We start from the raw sequence: 20,037 nt of genomic DNA, 5'->3' as shown, positions 1-20,037 counted from the left end.
AAAAGGATAAATTTATCGGGCAAGGATTTTTATTTTATTTTATTTTATTTTTTAAAGGGTAAGCCCCTCCAAATTTTGTCCCTGAGGAGGGGGGAGAGTGAGGGGAGATGGAGATAAAGCCAAGCTCAGTTCAAAGCTCAGTGTGTTTCTCAAGAGAGCGGTCTTCATGCTTTTGGGCTGCTGTGTCTTTTGGTTTAGACCCTCTGCATCTCCCCTCTATAGCCTACTACTATGTAATTTTAGACAAAACCATTAAGCTCTGGGTATAGACAGCTCCTTTCCACAGTTGACAAATTGACCCCATTTACTTTATTATTACACCTTTCATTAGTGAATGATTCATTGTTGTATGTTATACCAAAGAATGAAAACAATGGTATTCTTAATCTTTCATCATATTGTAATAACTTGCTTGACTTTCACTTCTTGCAGATATCAGCTAGGGATGTGCAGCCTATTAGTTCGTTAACTGATAGCCATAGTCTGTTGTTGTTAATACAGCCTTTCTAAAATATATTGTCGATATTTAATGTCAGCATTAAGTTTCATGTTCATTTTTTTTTTTTTTTTCAAATTTGTCTGGTGAAATAACAGATTTCTCTCTGGTGACTTATGCTGGACTTCTCCGATCATTTAGCCCTCTTAAACTAAATGACTATGGCCTGGTTTCACAGACAGAGCTTAGATTAAGCCAGGATTAGACCTTAGTTAAATTAGGACATTTAAGTATCTTTTATAAACGTGCCTTAGAAGAAAAAAAAACATTACTGCAGACCTGCCAACCTGTACGCATTTTGCGTAGCGGATACGCATTTTTGACCTCAAAGTACGCATTGGATTATCTTAAAATAATTCATTAATGGTTACTCAGATAAGAGGAAGACATCATTCAGCCATGCAAATTATAAAATACTCAAGTAATGCTGAACAATAAATCTAAATAAAATTGAAATCGCTATGGCTTAGTGATTTATAGCCGCTTTCCGACCGGAGGAACCTTTTCACAGTTCCTAGAACTATTGGCTAAAGTACCCGTATGTTCCTGCGGTGCGAACACGCCGACTAGGAACGACTTTAGTTCTAGGAACTCCGTTTGGAGGAACTAATTTAGCTCCTACTTCAGAGTACGGTCTAAACCAGCACTATAGGAACTACTCGTGACGCTAGTGTACGCTGATGACCGAACGCACGCAAAACACCAGCACTAATTTTTAAAACAGCTACATGTAAACACACAGATTATAGCCTATATATTTACTCCAGAAACTAGATACAAACATGGAAAACAGTGATAGATGGGCCTCTAAACCTTTATGCTGAAGAGAATATCCAACGCAACTTTGAGGGGACAAAGTCAAACATGATTATGTATTTCTGCTCAGCTAGCAACACTGGACATCAACCACACGGCATAGGCTAATAACTTTTTTTCCATATACTGTGTACTTTCTATAACAGTTCTATCTAATAACATATTAAACAGTACTGTTAGACAGATCGCTAACTAATGAACACAGAGAATGCGAGCATTGTTTGCTCTGGTGTTCTCAGCGCCGTCAACATAAAGGTCCGTCGCTCCGTCAAAATAAAAGTCGCCATGCTTGCGTCACTCCCTTACCCCTCCTACCAGTTCCTATGGCCACTTGGCCAGTGCGAACGCAAACGGCAAAACCGAGTTTGGGGGAAAGTAGTTCATAGAACTGTTTAGAAGTGGACAGTTCCTATAAATAAGTTCCTGTAACTACTTGGTCTGGTCGGAAAGCAGCTTATGAAAGTGCTGTGATTTGTGGATTACTGATAAGCGCGAGTAACGGGCGTTTATTTATTCTTTCTCAGTGTTGAGAAACGTACTCATAATGTACTCGTACTCATGTACTCATAAAATTTCTTAAAGTTTGGCAGGACTGTTACTGGTGTGCATCCTGAGACAAACCAATGGCGTTGACATATTTTAAGAAATGCCAGTGCAAGTTGCTTTCAGTTAAAACAGCTCAAACGTGCATTTTAGTCTGGGACTATAGGCTTTAGCCTTGTCTGTAAAACCGGCGGTACAAATTCACATTTAGATCTGGCTAAATCCAATCAACAACCAATGGATAGAACCAAGTCCCCGCCCTACATTTTTTCCCTTTTTTAATTATTGCTCTCAGATGTACGTCACAATGTGGAAGAAAAGATCTGTCGCTACTTACATTTAATGCCAGATAACCATCTGAAAACTCTTTTCCTTTATGGAACGAGCACTTTTCGCCATCCGGTCATTTCCTGATGGATAAAATAGTCTTGACCTACATATTTTTTGTTGTTGTTGTTTCCATTGAATATCCTGATACATAACTCACATTATGGAAGTGAAATGGGTTGCAAATTACATTTTGATGTTAATATTACCCTGACATCAGGATGTGCAGTCCCTAGATTTTGGTTTTGGGCTCATGACTGTGTCCTGTCTTACAGATACAGCGTGGTGGTGGAGGGCGAGAGGGGGAACAGGCCACATATCTACTGCCTGGAGCAACTGCTACAGGAGGCGGTCAGTACGCCACACTGCCCTACACCGTTCGTTGACCCATATACACGCTACGGCTCACCACAACAGGCCTGTGTGTTTTACTTCGGGCACACTCCTCAGTTTCCTCTCTCTGCTAACAGGCCCAGGGCACGCAGTAATATAGAAGCTGTTTAGCACCTTCCCCTGCTATTAAGCTAAGGGCATGTTTTGCTCCAGTACCTCTGTCTGTTGGTTTAGGCACATGCTACCGCCTTTCCTTCCTAATGTACCGTTGGAAGCGGACCTCTGCCAAGAGCAACCTTAGCCATTACGGCCTCTAAGATGGATTATATATACAATATATACGTTTCCTCGCCAGAAAAGGATTCATTAGTTATTCATTCTAGAAGACAGATGACCGCGAATGCACACAGGTGTTGATTTAATAATCCTCTCTGATCCACACTTCCTTTGTTTTACAGATTATTGATGTGAAACCCCCCTCCGTCAGATACCTTCCCCAGGGGACCCGGATCGCAGCCTACTGGAGCCAGCAGTACCGTTGCCTCTACCCTGGCACGGTCGTCAGAGGTATAGCTTTCCTTTTACGCTTAATTGAGCTTCTTTCACTGGCTATTACAGACTATTAACTAATGCGTTTTACTGCATCTATGTCTCTCGAATGGAAAAATATGCACAAATGTCCAATGTCCTCCGCACAGAGGTGCAGTAAGAGAACCTTTCAGGGTTGTTTCATTTCCTTTAATCTAAATCTTTTAGCCAAGCCCATAAGCACTGCCAAATAAACTGAGCCAGGGAATGAAGGATGGTGTGGTTAGCTACATGCAGAGCTCTGCTCTATTATTATTTATTTTCCCTCCTGCTGAGGAAGGAGGGAGCTGGAGGCTTGTCAAGAAACTCTTAAAGGGAGGTCGCTGCTACTGCCGCTGTCAACCAATGAGAATGAAAAGGCCCTGTATGAATCCCTGCAGCCGCTGCTGCACCACTGAGAAATATGCGGTCACTCTTTTTGCGCAGCAGTATTTGCTGTTTCACTCAGTGGAAATGAAAATTGAGGCGATGCATGTTCTTTTGCGTCAGTCGTCAACTCTGTTACGTGTCCACAGGGAGTCCAGACATGGAAGACGCGGACGATTTGATTACAGTGGAGTTTGACGATGGAGACACCGGCCGAATTCCTCTCTCTCATATTAGACTGCTGCCGGCAGACTACAAGATTCAGTGTGAGTATTGAGATAAGCAGGGAGTAAAAGCCAAGGCATGAAAGGGTACATGAAACGTTACCTGAATTTCCAAGTTATGTAAACAGCCCATATGTGCTCTGTTTGATTTGGAGTCCATGCAGCCTCTGATTTTTGTTTGGTTTTGCTCTTGAAGCTTGATGATGGATTCAGTAAAATGTTTTTCCACTAGTTGCCAGGGGGTTGCATATGATTGAGGGTGAGACTTGAGATTTTTGAAGGTCTGTGTATAGTATTTAAGAGCACTGGATAAATATGAATGTGTGTATGTGTGTTTGACTGTGAAAATGTTTATGTATGATCATTATCAAAATATATGAGGCCGAAAAGCACATGGGAATGTTCCAATATTTGGTATTTGCTATTATTTTATCAATTGTCAAACAGAAATGTCCCAAAGTATGTTATTAATATTTTCAACACGAAATTTATCTGAACAGGTGCAGAACCGTCCCCTGCCCTCCTTGTGGCCAGCACCAAACGGCGAGGAAGGAAGTGCAGTAAGGATGTACCTGATGGAAAAGAAACGCCACCCAAAAACACAGAGGAGTCTGCTCCAAAAAGTAGAGGCAGAGGAAGAAAACCCAAACCAAAGCCTGGTAATTTCCACTTTTTTTTTTTCCTTTTATTGTGACAGGACAGTAGAGAGATGACAGGAAACAAGGTGGGAGAGAGACGGATGGATGGGATCGGGAAAGGTCCACGAGCCGGGACTCGAACTCGGGCCGCCCGAGCGCAAAGGCGCTACATGTCGGCGCACTGACCACGAGGCCATTGGCGCCGACATAATTTCCACTTCTTTTGAACCAAACATTTACCGTCATTTACATTTTGGCTGGTATAGAAGAGACATATTTTTGTAAAAGTGGTTATTGCTTTGGTTCAGATTAAACATCAAGCAGTCTGAACTGGTGTTACTGAAATGAGAAATGCAGTAATCTTACAAAAGTGTACTGGATTGGTGGTTTCATAGATAATAAATCACATTATTTTTCTTGGAAAGAACTTACTGTCAGAACAGGAACAGCTTTTAGCCTCCCAGCATTTTTATAGAGGTAAGTGTGTTTTTGGTCTGGCATATTAAAACCTTCCCTCCTGTGCTGCTTTCCAGAGCCCGAAGTCGCTCCAAAGGAGCATGAAAAGCCTGACACACCAACCCTGACGCAGGTCCCTGAGAGGCCCCTGTCCAGCCAGAAAAGCGGCCCACGGCCAGGTAGAAAAATTAAGCAAGTCGGCACAGCCAGCCCCTCCATTCCCGTATCTAATGAAAGCCAGAAGAAAACCACAGGAATCAAGCCCCCAGCCAAAGTGCGTTCCCAGCCCCAGTCTGTCTACTCGCAGCCACTCTATGGAAAAGTTCTGTCTGTGGATCTCTATAATGAGCCCTCCACTTCTCTGGCCTCCTTTATATCCAACAATGAGACTCTGAGTCCCGCAGGGAAAGGAAAGCCAGTCAAACGCTTGCGAAAGCCTGAAGAGGAGGCATCTGGGTTTGGTGTGAAAATGCAGCGCAAGCAACCTCAGACTGAGATCCTGATCAAGCTGGACCATGAGGGAGTCATGTCACCCAAAACCAAAAAGACCAAAGCCCTGATGATGATGGAGGGCCAGAACCTCTCCAAAAGAGAGAATAAGTCTGTGATGGGTGTCAGCTACACTACGATATCCACTGCTGACAAAACACTGAAGGCTAAAAACAAGGCGGTTGAGGCAGAGAGCGTGCCTGCTGCTGAGAGCGTGTCCACCTACAGCGTTCGTAAGCTAGGGAGCGGCAGCGAAGGTCTGATGAAGGTAAGCAACTCAGGGGAGAAGGACAAGAAGGAACTGGAGTGTCCCAACTGCAGTAGCAGTAGCAGCAGCAGTTCGGAGTCAGACGGAGAGGAGGAGCGAGGGGCCTCGCAGGACAAGAAGCCCAAACAAGACTCAACCAGCTCCAATAGCTCGCGGGCATCAAGCCCCACGTCTTCCAGCTCATCCACAAGCAGTTCCTCATCCTCAGCTGGATCCCACTCCTCCTCCTCATCCTCCTCCTCCTCCACCACCAGCGATGAAGAATCCTCCTGTAGCTCAGATGAAGAACTGGTCGCTGGTTCTCAACCATCCCCTGCCACAGAACATGCACCTCCTCAAGAGGAGGAAGACGAGAAGGCCAAGGTGAAAACAGGGCCTGCTGCCAGCATCCAGAAGCTCCAGAAGCAGCAGACATCTGCTACTCAGCAGCAGAAGCCCCAGAAAGAGCAGAAGGTTAAGCAGGGCGTCGGTCGCCCCAAAAGACGAGAGGGAGTCCACCTACCAACTACTAAGGAGCTGGCAAAAAGACAGAGGCTACCCTCCGTCGAGAACAGACCCAAGATCTCCGCTTTTCTTCCTGCCAGACAGCTGTGGAAGTGGTTTGGAAAGCCTACTCAGGTGAGCCCATGGATTTTAGGAGTCTTTCTGAAAGTCCCACCAGTGTCATTTCTACCACATCTCAAATCATGTGTTGTTTAATAGCATTGTGTAAAGTCTAAAGTAAACGTTTAGCTTATGTGTACAGCCAAAAACATGCCCTTTTAAAGTATACTTCATTTGTTAGCGTGCACGAACACAGTACAGACACTGGACAAGGATGAAACTTTCTAGAGTCGAGTGCCTATTTCTTTTCAGAAAAAACAGTGAGGAGGGGGAATATTTCTTTTTTATTTCGAGTGCCTATTTCTTTTTTTGTTGTTCTGTCTCCTCTGTTTCTTTTCAATTGGGAAAAGACGAGTTGGGCCAGCTAACCAATTAATTAATTAATACAGAAATTTCAAGGGACATATGAGAGCTGAACATACAGAGTATCTACGGTTAGAAAAATGTAGAGGTGTGTGTACTATGCTGATGAAATAGATGGCATGCACACTGTTCGCATATCCTAGCATATGCATAAAAACCAAAGTATAATTTGGACTTAATGGAAATGACGGTGATGGAAATGACATTGTATTTTTGGCATAAAATAGTCAACTCCTTTGTCTTGCCAAGGCTAATTTTAAAGCTAGAATTTCATGTATACTAAATACACATAATTAAATATTCCCACACTTTTTGCGTATTTTGACAAAATTTCACCTTAAATGGAAATTATACATATTAAATATATTATGTTCTAAAAGTTATATTCACCTTGATTTATTTTGTTCTTCACATATCAAACACATCATATTTTATCTCAAACATACTCCTCATTGAAGCCTTTCTCTCATTGGTAAACAAGTAGGCTAATTTTTGACAAATTTATTTCTGGCATAAATGTTTGGTGTTGTGGAAAATAAAAAATGATAAATAATTTTCTCCCAAATATTAAAATGGTTACTGTCAATTTCTCTATTTGATTAGATTAGTCAGATTTTAATAATTATATTTTGAAAATTGCCAGTATAAATGATGGTAAAAATTTTCTAAGACGATTTTAATGTGACCTTCATATAATAAAAGGAAAATGTTGAAATCTGTTAGTTTTGATAAAAAATCAACCCCTGGGGCGTAAAAGTGCCCGAAGAAACATCCTTTTGCTTTTCCTTCAACTTCTGACAGAGGCGGGGAATGAAAGGGAAGGCAAAGAAGCTTTTCTACAAAGCCATAATGCGTGGTAAGGAAATGATCCGTATTGGAGACTGTGCTGTGTTCCTGTCTGCTGGACGACCCAACCTCCCATTTATTGGACACATCCAGAGCATGTGGGAGTCCTGGGGAAACAACATGGTGGTCCGTGTCAAATGGTTCTATCATCCAGAGGAAACCAACCCTGGGAAGAAACTTCATGACAAAAAGGTTACTTTTTGTCTCCCTTTCCTAAACATTAATAATGGTTTGTGGGCATAGTAATATGAGCTTTTGTACTGTACTTGGGCTTGTCCCAGTCTTGCCTTTTATCTGGGTTTGTAACTAATCAAATTTTGTTTGGCAGAACTGGGATCAAATGTCCGGCCAAAGTCTTCCTGCTGTTCTGCATGCTTCTAACCAGAGGAAAGACTTCATGGAGGTAAGAAAACCAATCAAGGAAATGGTTTGATCATCTTCGTCTCGTTGAAAACAGTCTGATAGATCGCTCTGCTTTCTCTTTTCAGCGGGCACTGTACCAGTCCTCTCACATTGATGAGAATGACGTCCAAACCATTTCTCATAAATGTCTGGTGGTCAGCCTTGAGCAATATGAGCAGATGATTAAAACTAAGAAGTACCAGGACAGTGAAGACCTCTACTACCTGGCCGGGACTTATGAACCCACCACTGGAATGATATTCAACACTGATGGGGTTCCAGTAATCTGCTGAGAATCAACAAGTGAGACATGTGGAACAAAACCAATGAGACATAAGGGCTAGACAGATGTGTTGGCTTTACCCAAAGCCTGACTAATCAATCAAGTATGGAAACGTCCTGACAAAGATACAAGCATCAGTTGAGATCAGAGACTTCTTCAACAGATGTCATGTTTGCACATATTGTGAAATTGCTCTAGTAGAGATTCAATTGTTTGGCCTGTTATTGGAGCAACCCTAACCTTGTTTTGACCCAGTGAAGTGATTGCAGTGGACAAATGATGTTCAGGAATCTCCAGTTGAAGAGTTGAACATGTCAAAGAAAGTGAAGGCACGTCGAAAATGTCTTGAAGGTCAACTGCATCTGCTCTGCTGAGCACAGCACAGCCATCACCGATGCGGCTGGAATGGAGGTGACACCACTTCTGCAGGACCTGTTCTCCGGGTGAGAAGGCCTGGTTGGATCCCGCTTCCTTGGCCGTGGGACCAACAACAGAAAGAGTAATTGAAGCTGACAGGATGTATCACACTTCTGTCCAGTTACTACTGGTAGAACCCTGCCAGATCTTCAAGGGCTGGCTAATGAACAGGGAAAAACGAAACCAGACGTAGAGCTGCGGCCCATGTGAGAAGCACTTAAAAGAATGGACAGAACTGTGGTCTGCGAGCCTGCAAGGACTGTTTATTAATAGGAAAGTGTGAGTCACTTTTCCACCGAGCGGCCCAGAAGATCTATCAGAATATTTATATGCGATCCTCATCCCTCAGCTGCGGCGACAGAAAGGTTTCTTTTCATGAGTGAAGGGCTCTACTGGGATGGAAGCAGATGCAGATGATACCCCTTTGTAAATACATGCATACGAGCTATATATGATATGGACAAATATATTTTATTTTCGTGTACCATAGATTTATGTGACAGTAATTTTTTTAAAGCAGCAAAAGATGAAAAAAAAAAAAAGCTTTAATAAACTGTGAATAAAGTTTAAAACGTTAACAAATATCAGGAACTAGTTTTAAGAGTACAGATCTTGTAAGTCGTTACTGGAATCTTAGACGCCCACTACATTGACAACGTAATGTAATCTTGAGATCAAAACTACTATTACAGGACAAATGGTTTGTAGGATTTTACAGTTTTCGAAGCCAGTTGTCCCATAATGCAGTTTTACAACAAAAAGCACTTAAATTCTGCCCTTGGTCTTACACAGGACAGACTTCCCTTGACAATCCCCTGTTCAGGTGGACGTGAAGCGTTTCGCTGGAAAACCATTTTAGTTCTCTCATTGCTTCTCAGGGTTAGTGAGAGATGGAGAGTTTAAAAGCTACGCTTGCTTATCATGTCTGTTATACTCGACTTTCCCTTTTTTCTAGAATTACCCCCCACAGAAAGCAATTACATCTCATGCATGAAAGCACTTTCTTCGAATAAACAAATAGCAGCGGTGCAGGTGACGTTATCTGTTAGCGCTGAAAGTTGAAAGCCGAGTTGTTTTTTGCCTTTCTCACGTCTGCGTTTTTCTCCATGTCGACTTTTTACGCTCCGTTATTCCAAGCCGTTCTTTGGTTTCGTTCTTAATAGCCTTAACCTTGGTCCCTAAAAGCTGCCGTATACCGGCAGAATCAAAGTCTGAATGTTGTCTTTGAAAATAGGTCCTACTGATTGATATTGTGCTCCGGAGAAAGTGCCATCAGTCATCAGAGGCTGTTAGGACCAGGCTATGTATTCGCTGCTTCTCTAATCAAGACCAGTGAAATGTATTTGATTTATGGCGTCCTTACATGGATGAAGAGACTAGCGAACACCTTATTTGCTTAATTGTAATTATAGTTCTTATTTGTGCCTCGTTTTTATGGTTCAAAGGGGGTATGAATGTTTTCTCTTTTCTTTTTAGACACGTGTTAGTCAAGTACACGTGTTGTTTTTTATGCTGTAAGGAAATCGTTTTCCTTAAAAAAAAAAATGTCTTTGTATATCTTTTTTAAGTAATGAAAGAAAAACAATTAGATGATCTGTACTGATTTTTTTTTTAAACAATTATGGTTACCAAGATATATATAGAAAACACGTTAGTGGCTACATTTTTTTTTTTTTTTTTTTTTTTTTTTTTCTGTAGTTGCCCAGCCAAATTTTTTAAACTGTTATTCTTTCTACCTCCCACGTTGGTTCAACGTTTCATGTTTTTGTTTGATATTTTCTCTTGGTGGTATTATTATACTTAGTGCACATGGGCTTTTAAACCATTGCCTGTTTTTAATTCTTTTGCCATGATGAATACCCTCTGTGAATGATGTTGATTTGATACTTATTGATTCTTTCTGTCGTTTTGTTTAGTTTTTTCCCCCGTTCTTTGAGGGAGGATAGTGAGATCAAGAAGGGTATGGACACTAGAGCCTTCCAGTCTTTGTGATTGGAAAATATTTGGCCTACTCAGTATTTCGGAAATTTCTTTATATTATAGAAATGTTGACACTATTGCGTATAGTAGAGCGGTATGAAATGTCTGAAATATATATTTTTTTTCATGTACGTTTCATATTACATTGCCCAGTCTCTCTTAAAGAGATATTATCTTGTTGATATTCAATAGGTTGTATTTCTTAACATGTTTTATCATTGTATGTGTGTAGTTTTGAGGCTTAAAACGATATTCAGCCTATTCCGGTTTGGACTGTTTTTCTAAGTCACCTAATTTGGTTGAGAATTTTACACATACCCAAAGCTAATTCAAATGCCAAATGATCTTCAAATGCACAGTGAATCTGAAGCAACATTAAGCAAGCTCTTTTTGATTTGACACAGTCTTTTGTGTCAAAGATTTTTGCCTGTTTAGCGAGTTGTACAATTTAAGTGCCCCTCAAAACAAAAGTTTACTCGGAGCTTGAGTTAAGCTGTAAAGCACTTTTTAGAGTATTTTTGTCTGCATGTTTTAGAAACCGCATATATGCTTCTAGGAATAATATTAGAGCAATCTACAAAAGTATATTTTGCTTATTGTGACGTAATGTAACGTGAATGGAGGTCTGAGTCCATTCCTTCCGCTCGGGTCACTGTATGAGACAGTGGCCTCTGTTGGTAGCAGTCATGTGGGATGAATCGCTCATGTCCTCTGCTACTCGTCCAGGGTCTGTTTGAGTGTATCTTATGACGTATAAGGTTTAACTGGCTTATTATAAAACCGCGTATAGCCGAGTAGAAGCGTAATAGAGTTCACTGTTTGCATGATTCTGTTCAACCTTTTCCTTTTTTTTCTTTCTTTATGACATTCCCCCTCTCTGAACAATCGTCCTCCATGCTTAATGTGCAATACTGCTGAATTTGGATTCTGTGAGGTAGCTGCTAGTGAGGGAAGGAACGTGTTCATGAATGTGGGAGATGAGAGAGAAAGTTAGTGTGGACTGGAGGCTGGTCCTTCACTGGTCTTCATCTGCTGTTCCTTCAGCATTGGTATGGTCCTGTTACAAAATAAAATAATAATAAAAATTTAAAAAGCTATAGTTTTGAAATTATTATTTGAAATTTTAAAGCATCAAGGTTTTGTAAATGATCCTTTATGAGAGGGGGAGATGAATGCGGATATACTTTGTACACATTTAATCTTGTAAAAAACAAAATTACTAAATCTTTTTTTTTTAAACTGAAACCGATGTTAAAGATTGCTGTTGACTTGTGTGTGTAAACCTAATGGGATTGGATTTTTTTTTTACAGATGCAACCAGCATTATCAGTGTTTTTCAATTCTTTTAGTATCTCAGTATTTTCTAGTTCATCAATAAATGTCATGAAATGGAATTGAGTTTGTCTCTTTATTCGTGTATTTTTTCATTAATTGAGTGTGTCGAACCATGTGGCTCTGAATTGCAACTATGATCCATCTATTTGAATCTGTATTACTTCAGATGAACGAATCACCGGATCCCGAACCTTTTAGGAGAACTTATTACGACCTGGTGAGCTTTTTACAGCTCCTGTCATTTGCTGTACAAGTGCTTCTTTAAGATGCCTGTGAGAGCCGAGCAATATTAGCATATGACCACCATCATACTGAAGTTTTGGTCATGTGACCACAGGAATGCTGTAAAAGGGATTCATCTCACAACATGGCTGAATTGCATATTGATGTCCACATTGAGGAAAATTAATGTTGTCCTCTGTGAAAATATTGTGGCGCTCTATTGAATGAGTGTTATTTTTGTTATGGTAGTCCTTGAGCCATTTAACTTGCAATGGAATGCCCCCCTCCTCTCCTTTAAAAATCCCATTTCTGAAAGAGTGTTTTTCAGCATGCGTGATGATTCATTGCACACTCTGTGCTGTTCACAGTGGTGCGATAGATTCATAAGGTCACCGGGGTGTTTTGTTAGGCAAGAGGCGGTTTCTGAGTCTCCCTCGTGGGCAATCGCATTCATCAGGATACCATTTTTGAGCTTCCTGGAACAATTTACAATTTATAGTAGCTGTTAGCATTGAACTGAAGCTGAGCTCAATTTGCTAATGCTGGTGCAACGTCTTTAGTGAATTCTCCACTCGCTGACAGAACGACTCTTGCTTTGAGGGGGAAAAAAATGGTATCCTGAGCAATTAAAGGGAATCGTATTTGCTTTGTTGACCATTCATAAATTAGCTCTTCAACTGGAATGAGCCGCCAAAAGGCAAAACATGTTTGCGACTATGCATATACGCTAATCCGTGGTCTGAAATGGAGCTAAAGTGAAATACAGGGAACTCCTATTATAAGTGTGTTGTTGGTAGACTGTGACCTCACTGTTTGAAACCATCTGAGCTGCTGTTCCACCATCCTAGTCTAAATAAGGAAGGGATTGCATTTTAAGTGCTCGTGAAATGGGAAAGAATGCTTGCATTGTGTTGTCACAAATCATGTTGAATTTAAACCCCTTGGCTTATTTCTTATCCATCAAAGGCACAACTTCTCAATTTCCATTAACACTGCAGATGAGATTTGAAAATGCATGTCTTTGATTTTGCCTGTAGTGGCATAAAATTAGCATAATGCAATCTAATGGAAGTGCTCCTTAAATTTTACTACTGACAAAATGCATCTTGCTTGAGGCACACCATGAATTCTCATAATTTTTTAATGTTCTAAATAAGCAAAAAGAATGTTTGATTAAACACGACTGCAAAAAGTGGTGTAACTAAAATATTGTACCTTTAAAGGGATAGTTCAGACATAAATTACAATTCTTTTAGCATTATGCTCACCTTTGTCATTCCAAACTTTTGCAGAACACTATTTTTAAAAAATATCTTTTAAGTATATTTTTGGCCATGCATTGAAAGTTTGAAAGTCAGTTGGGTTTATTGGCTTCCATTGTATTGACAAAAACAGTTAAAAATGTCTTCAATTTATTCAGAAAGTAATACAGGTTTGGAACGACATGAAGCGTGAGTAAATGATGACTGAATTTTCATTTCACCCTGAACTATCCCTTTAATTCCCAGATTTGGGTTCGCGCCATTTCAGGAGGGTGTCGCGATCCTTTCATGGATCACTTTCATAAAGACAAAAGGGAAACAAATCCCTCCATATCTCCAGTGTAAAATCATTCACAACCGAAGTGTCTGATGTGCTGCAATCCATTCAAGCTAAAGATATGTTTGAACCTGTTGCTTTGATGTCGTCAACTCAACAATTCAGGGAGTTTTTATGTCAATCACTTAAGAAGAAAAAAAAATTAGTTTTGTGACCTCTGATTCGCTTTAAACACACAAACTTGCCGAAAAGCACAATCCGAGCACTTGCACCCTATGATGTGTAGTATCGGTCTTTGTGTCTTTTGTGGGGGGGGGGGGGGGGCTGAATCCAGTATATAAGAAATTACAGACTAATTACTTTACTTACACTGCTTGTGCTTTTAGCATGAGAGAAGTTGCTTGTGACTAAAAAACATTCAAATGTGAATCACCTCTGAATTATCATGGAATTTCATTTAAATAAGTACGAGAACAGGAGCAGCTACGGCTCAATGTGCCCTGGGTAATCTGTGTGAAAATGACAACAGTCAAAGGGAGCACACATTTATACTCTATGGCTACATGCATTATCATGATGCAAAAATAAATAAATAAATAAAAAACATTGAGTATTTTTAAGAGCAGCACTGCGGCCTTGCGGGAGTCAACTGCTGCTGTCAAAGCTCATAAAAGCAATTAAACCCTCCAATAAACCCACCAAAGACCACCTTCCTCTCTCTCTCGACAAGCTATGATTCTGTCAGAAGGGGCCACAGCGCAACGCAAAGAATCATTATGCTAATAAGTCCAAAAAAGCAGAAAGCAGCCATGCAATATTCATACCCTCCATCATGATAAACTATTCAGGAGTCATTTAGCTGGAATGCTCATTTAACGAACTGAGGCGTGGAACAATTAAAGCGCGCCGAACGATGGAAGCGTACTGTGATGGAGAGGACGTCGGCAGCTCAATCTCTCACCAGGGATGCCATTTGAAGTTCTACACACTAATGGTTGACTTTTCCTCAACACTTCCCCTCAATATCCAGGGTCCATTTTGTGTCTTACATCACCAAGGACACCATAAAATGGCCTCCGAATGGAAGTGTGGCTGATTTTTGCTGTTACCCTTCACTGCTCAACGCAGGCTTCGACTGGAGATATGATTGAGTATTCGTTTTAGGACTGCATTAAACATTAAGGTCCTCAGAGCAAGGGTCGTCCATATTGCGGGAGCATTTTACCATTTATGACCCATTAAAATGATTGCGGCATAAAAACAAACATTTACCGGCAGTCTCAGTCCATCAGTTTAAAAGGGAAAGTGGAATAATTCAGAAGTGATTGCTGGTTAGAAAATGGCTTCATTTCAGCGAAACAGTGCTTTGACCCTCTGGGTCTGTGGAGGGGAAGTTCAGAGCCTCTGCCTTCCTTCATTACAGCGTGTGCTGACAGCAAACAAGCCGACCAGCATTGCTCGGGGCCACGAGGCCCAGGACCCGGTCCTGTCATGGCCCATATCGCTCTCCCCACCGAATTGCTTCCCCCTCAACAGGAGCAGGATTTATGGCAGTATGAAGCGCGGAGATGCATGTATGACCGCACTCTCTGCTGTACAAACTGCTTCAGGGAGGGAAACATTCATATAATAATCTCAGGGGCATAGCAATCACTGCCTCAGCATTAAGACAAAATGAGAGAACAACACTCAGCGCCGATGCATGTGCGTGCACCTGTTAGAAATAAACCAAGAAAATGTGTGCAATGGACCTCAGCTACTCACAGGAGAGCCATTCGCCTTGTTGTTCCAATATCCTGCTGTGTGGATACATTAGTAGCCAACTCCCCATTCAGACTGTCACCGAATCTCCGGGCTCCCATTGTGGGGAGAGAGAGACACCCAGAGCCTTGGTAATATCACACTGTCATTTTGCTTGAAATGGTTATCTTTTACAGGAAAAAGATGGCATTTTTTTTAGTAACAGAAAGCAATAAATGACCAGTTGTATTGTGTTTTTGTACGTTGTAAGCTGAAACTGCATGTGTTTTTTAAAGGAAAATTACACAGGAAAATTGCATGTTGGAAGTGAATCATAGTATCTGTGGGTTATTCAGCCCTCAGAGTACTGAACTTATTACCAGACTTCATAATGAAATCTGCAGTCAAGCGCTTCCAATTTGTTTCGCAGTACTTCATCGGAGAGGGGTGTTTGTTTAGTTGCGCTGACGTGCGAAGATGTATTTACTCTGATGGCGCCTTTGAGCGCGTGTTGGCTATCTAGTGGCGGCATATGCTTCATGGCAATTTAAAGGCGAATGTAAAATGGAGTTCACAAGCATTCCCACTTGGTTTTCTGTTGGCCAATCTGTTGCTGAGTTAGTTGTATGATGAACTTTGCATGCGACTCACGTCAATGAATTCACAGCGTTCAACCTAGTCGCACATGCTTTGCTATTGATTGCAACAATATCATCATCAACAACTACCACAGCTGTGCTGGTAATAAACTGCAGGGCAGATGTGCCAAAGTTGACTTATGGAGGTGAAAAGCCAAGCTCCAGCTCAGCGTTTTCTTTCAGGTTGACTGTGCGTGAATGAGAACCAGACAACCGGAAATCAATGTGAGCAAAATGGCGGTTTAGAGGGGGAGGGGGAGGGGTGATTGCAGTGGTTGGATCAAGAGCCATTATGTTCAACAAAATGGGACCTTCAAACCCGCAGAGCACTTTTCCCAAAGATTGCCAAAGTACGCGATCTGAGGGGAGACTGGGTGGGGAAAAAACAGATCTATCACTGGGAGGATTGCTTTTCCTGCTGCCTTCCTATCAAGTCACCGTTCACAAATGACTGCCAATCTATTCGGGAATTAGCAGTTGGATCCCTAGAAGTGAGGGGCTGATAGACAGAGGTGTTAATAAAGGCTGCTCACCTCCTCTAGCTGTGACGATTGTGAAGGAGGAAGGAGAACAATAATCAGCGATAGGCCACCTACACGTTCCTCTGCCAGCAGAGCAAATTCAGTGGCCACAGGATCCACAGGCACGCCGCACACACCTGGGAAGAATGGCTTTTGAAGAGGGCCATTTAACAGTAATTCTGGCTCTGTGTTGCAGAGAATGGTTTGACATTGGTGGGGCTGATGTCTGTGACGCCCCTTTTGGTTTGCTGTCGAGAAGGAGGAGGAAATCAGCTGGAGGAGAATTTTCGCCCTCAATAAACTCCACAAACCATGCAATCAAGGACTGGTTTCTCAAGGCGTCCATCAAAGCTTGGCCTTGGAATTCGGCCAAAGTGTTTTTACACAGGAAATCACTTCAAATTAAGTTATTTCCAATCAGTCCAGTGAACATTTTGCCATTTTGACTGTCACTGTGGGACAAACGGTGGGACAAAATGAAGCTCAGCTCAAATGCCAGTGTACATTGGCGGTTGTCCTTAAGAATAACTCACAAAAGCTGCTATTACATTCTGTCTTACAGCAGTGCCAGGTTTCATTTAGGACCCATGAGATTGTGGGTTCAATCTGGTGAAGATTAGTTGGTAAACCTTATTGTGCAAAACTCACAATTAAAATGTAATTAATATTTAGATTTACTGCAAACAAAATTAGGATTAATGTGACCCACTCCATCATTTGTCATTTTGAGCCAGGAACTTGATTTTTTTTATTTTTTTTATTGAAGTTATTTTAATTAGTGTCCGACAATAAAAAAAAAAAACTTGAAAATGGCCACTAAATATTTTTTTTTTCACATAATTAAATTTATTCAACATATTTATATAATAAAAAAAAAGGTGAAGTAAAAATAGAATGCATTTATAATATAGAACATATATCCAACATTATATTTACCATTTTAGCATTTTATTTATTAATTTTATTAATAAACTACATAATTTGAAGGCAAGGCAAGTTGATTCAACCCCCCTCCTCCTCCCTCCATCCTCTCATGATTCTCCCCAACCTCTGGATCAACGATGTCCCCATTTTGAAGAGCGATATTGTGGAGCATATACAGAATAATAATTCCAAGTAATTTACATAGAAAAGGAATTAAAATAATCCCAACAGGTGCATGAGAAATAAAGATTGACAATAAAGGCAGAGAATTTATTTTTTATTAATTTTTTTTATTCCTGAATTGCCCCTATCTAGAGTGGTGTGAAAACTGAGGTTTTGTTTCATAGAAACAATATAAAACTTCAATGTTTTTGCTTTTCCCCCCAAAAACTACTGTGATATATATATTTTTCTCCTCTGTGTTGTCATGATTAAGGTATTTATCGATTGATTGACTGGGTCTTTTTTGTGTTTAGTTTTAACATATACGTTTAGCTTAGAATGAGATGCAATCCCATTCTATGCAATCCCTGTTTCCATCTTTTTCCATCGTCTTTTTTTCTTTCTTTCTCTCATTTCCATTATGTGCCCTTTCAAATGTTTTGATTGTGCGAGACATTTTCTTTTTACTACTTCATAATAAAGAAGCGGATAGAAGACTGCTGTGTTCTCAAATGGCTCACTATCTGGTTATTAATCTGACAAAAGCATCTCCACCAAGATCAACTGAAAGTACTTGCAGTGCAGCTCCTTTGCCAGTAATAACAAAGCACGCTTTTTTAATATGCAGACCGAGAGTGCGAGTGCATAAGCAGTTTGCACTCAGGAAAGTGCTAAGATGGTTTTGAATTTTAATCCAATCTTGACTAATATATATATATATATATTTATTGCCGTGTATGCTCTGGAACTACACACACTGAGGTTCTGAGCGCTCTCGCAGCGTGCTAACATACGACGCATTCATCTGCTCGAAGAGAGGCAGAGGAGGCCATTGATCCGTGTTGCCTGGAGGGGCGAGGGTCTCCATTCCTGCGGGATCCATTTGGGTCTGCCTCAAATATTCTAACTGGAGTCCCAGATGGAGCTCTCCCATCCCACTGCTGCTGCGCCCCTAAAGAGACCAAACAGTGAAGAACAAGCTGTCAACACCCAAACTGCCTGGAGGTTCTTCACCTTCTTGCATTAGATGGCCCAGGCCGCTGTAAACACACCTGAAGCACTGAGCTTTATCCTGTAAACTGTGTGTTGAAAGCAGAGTTCACTCAGCGACGACTGACGCCAGGATGTGAAAAGTAAACCTCGTTCCTCTTTTCCTTTCAGCTGCCCTGCGGTGCCAGGCCTGCCGAGAGAGTTGGGCGGAAACTGTCTCTCTGCTCCCTGCAGGCAGGTAGACGGCCACTGTGATGTTCAATCAAGCCTCGCACAGCTCTGCACTTTATAACTTGAAAAGAATCTAATCCATCATAGTCACCATAGCCTTTTTAGTTTTACACAGCATTCACAGGCACTGCACTGAATGTATAACATCTCTACCTGTGGTACTAGTGCTGTCTCTATACACGCAGCGAACAATCCACAATAACTGGATCAACTGACTCAACCCGGAGTAAATGAACAGAGACAGGCAGAGAGGCCAAAAGGTTCAGTGTTCCCTCTGAGCTCATTAGTTTCATTCTATACCCAATGTCCTTACCGATTGATTGATGACCTTCATCTGTAGATCACAGCATCTGGAGAGCAGCAGGATAGCTGAGATTGTGCTGCAGCACAGAGTCCATTTAGTGCGGAGTCCAGCTGCTCTCTGTCACAGAGTTTGGAGTGAGTGACCATGAGCGATGTGGATTCCTCCCAGTTTCTGGAACATTTCTGACAGCTTTCAACAGCTTGACGGGGTGAGTCACATAAACAAAGTTGCAGTCTATGACAAGAATCCATTAGCTCCAAAACGCGTAAAGGAAGAGCTTATCCAAAAATGAAAGTTCTGTCATCATTTACTCGCCCTCATGTCGCTCCAAACATGACTTTCTTTATTCTTTCTATGTAGAAATTTTGCACGCTGCTATGCCGCTGCTGCTGAATATTTTAGCACCATAAAATCCTATTTTAACTTCGTTGTGTTTTGAATACGCAGTTTAACTTGACAGTAATTCAATAAAACATGATTTAAGGATAAATAATGGCGAGAAACATCTTTATATTGAGTTGTTTAATGCGGGCTGCAGGCAACGTTACCAGAATATGTCAATCATAGAAACGCTACTGAATGTTTGTATAGGGGTTCGTGAGACGGTGTCAAGATGGCACAGCAGGTGCAGAGTTAAGAATGTGTACGTTAAGAATATACCTGTCAAAAACACACTCCATCCCTGAATCTATACATCTCCACCCTGTGTTTTCACTCACACAGCTGGAGGAGACATCCCTGCAGCATCCAAGACATTTACAGTGCAGGCACGATATTGGAAGGTTGAATTCTCAGGAAATGGCAGACAGCCCCCCCCCCCCCCAAAAAAAGCTGAATTATTTTTTGCTTAGCGGTCAGCCTTTTTGTCACTCCCTTGCTGTGTGACATTTGCAGACAAAATGACAGAACAGAAGCTATCAGACAAATAATGGTGTGTTTGTTGAGGCTGGCAGCATCACAGTCGGACACAATGGGCCTCGGCAAGCACGTCAC

At 41.2% G+C, this 20,037-nt stretch overlaps 1 protein-coding gene across 6 annotated transcripts in view; it reads left to right on the top strand.

The window, feature by feature from the left end:
* tnrc18 (trinucleotide repeat containing 18) overlaps positions 1-11,094 on the top strand; it is a 65,367-nt gene extending 54,273 nt beyond the window's left edge. For all 6 annotated transcript variants that reach the window (XM_079872037.1, XM_079872033.1, XM_079872036.1 and 3 more), the window contains exons 23-30: positions 2,458-2,533; positions 2,974-3,082; positions 3,619-3,735; positions 4,194-4,352; positions 4,865-6,162; positions 7,312-7,548; positions 7,685-7,759; positions 7,845-11,094. In XM_079872037.1, coding sequence (XP_079728163.1) covers positions 2,458-2,533; positions 2,974-3,082; positions 3,619-3,735; positions 4,194-4,352; positions 4,865-6,162; positions 7,312-7,548; positions 7,685-7,759; positions 7,845-8,051 — 2,278 coding nt within the window. In that variant the 3' untranslated portion in view covers positions 8,052-11,094. The remainder of the gene's footprint in view (positions 1-2,457; positions 2,534-2,973; positions 3,083-3,618; positions 3,736-4,193; positions 4,353-4,864; positions 6,163-7,311; positions 7,549-7,684; positions 7,760-7,844) is intronic.
* The last annotated feature ends 8,943 nt before the right edge of the window (positions 11,095-20,037 follow it).

Source organism: Squalius cephalus, assembly GCF_949319135.1.
Source record: "Squalius cephalus genome assembly, chromosome: 1".
In the NCBI taxonomy this organism is placed as follows: Eukaryota; Metazoa; Chordata; class Actinopteri; order Cypriniformes; family Leuciscidae; genus Squalius; species Squalius cephalus.
This window is presented reverse-complemented; position numbering and strand designations above follow the sequence as displayed.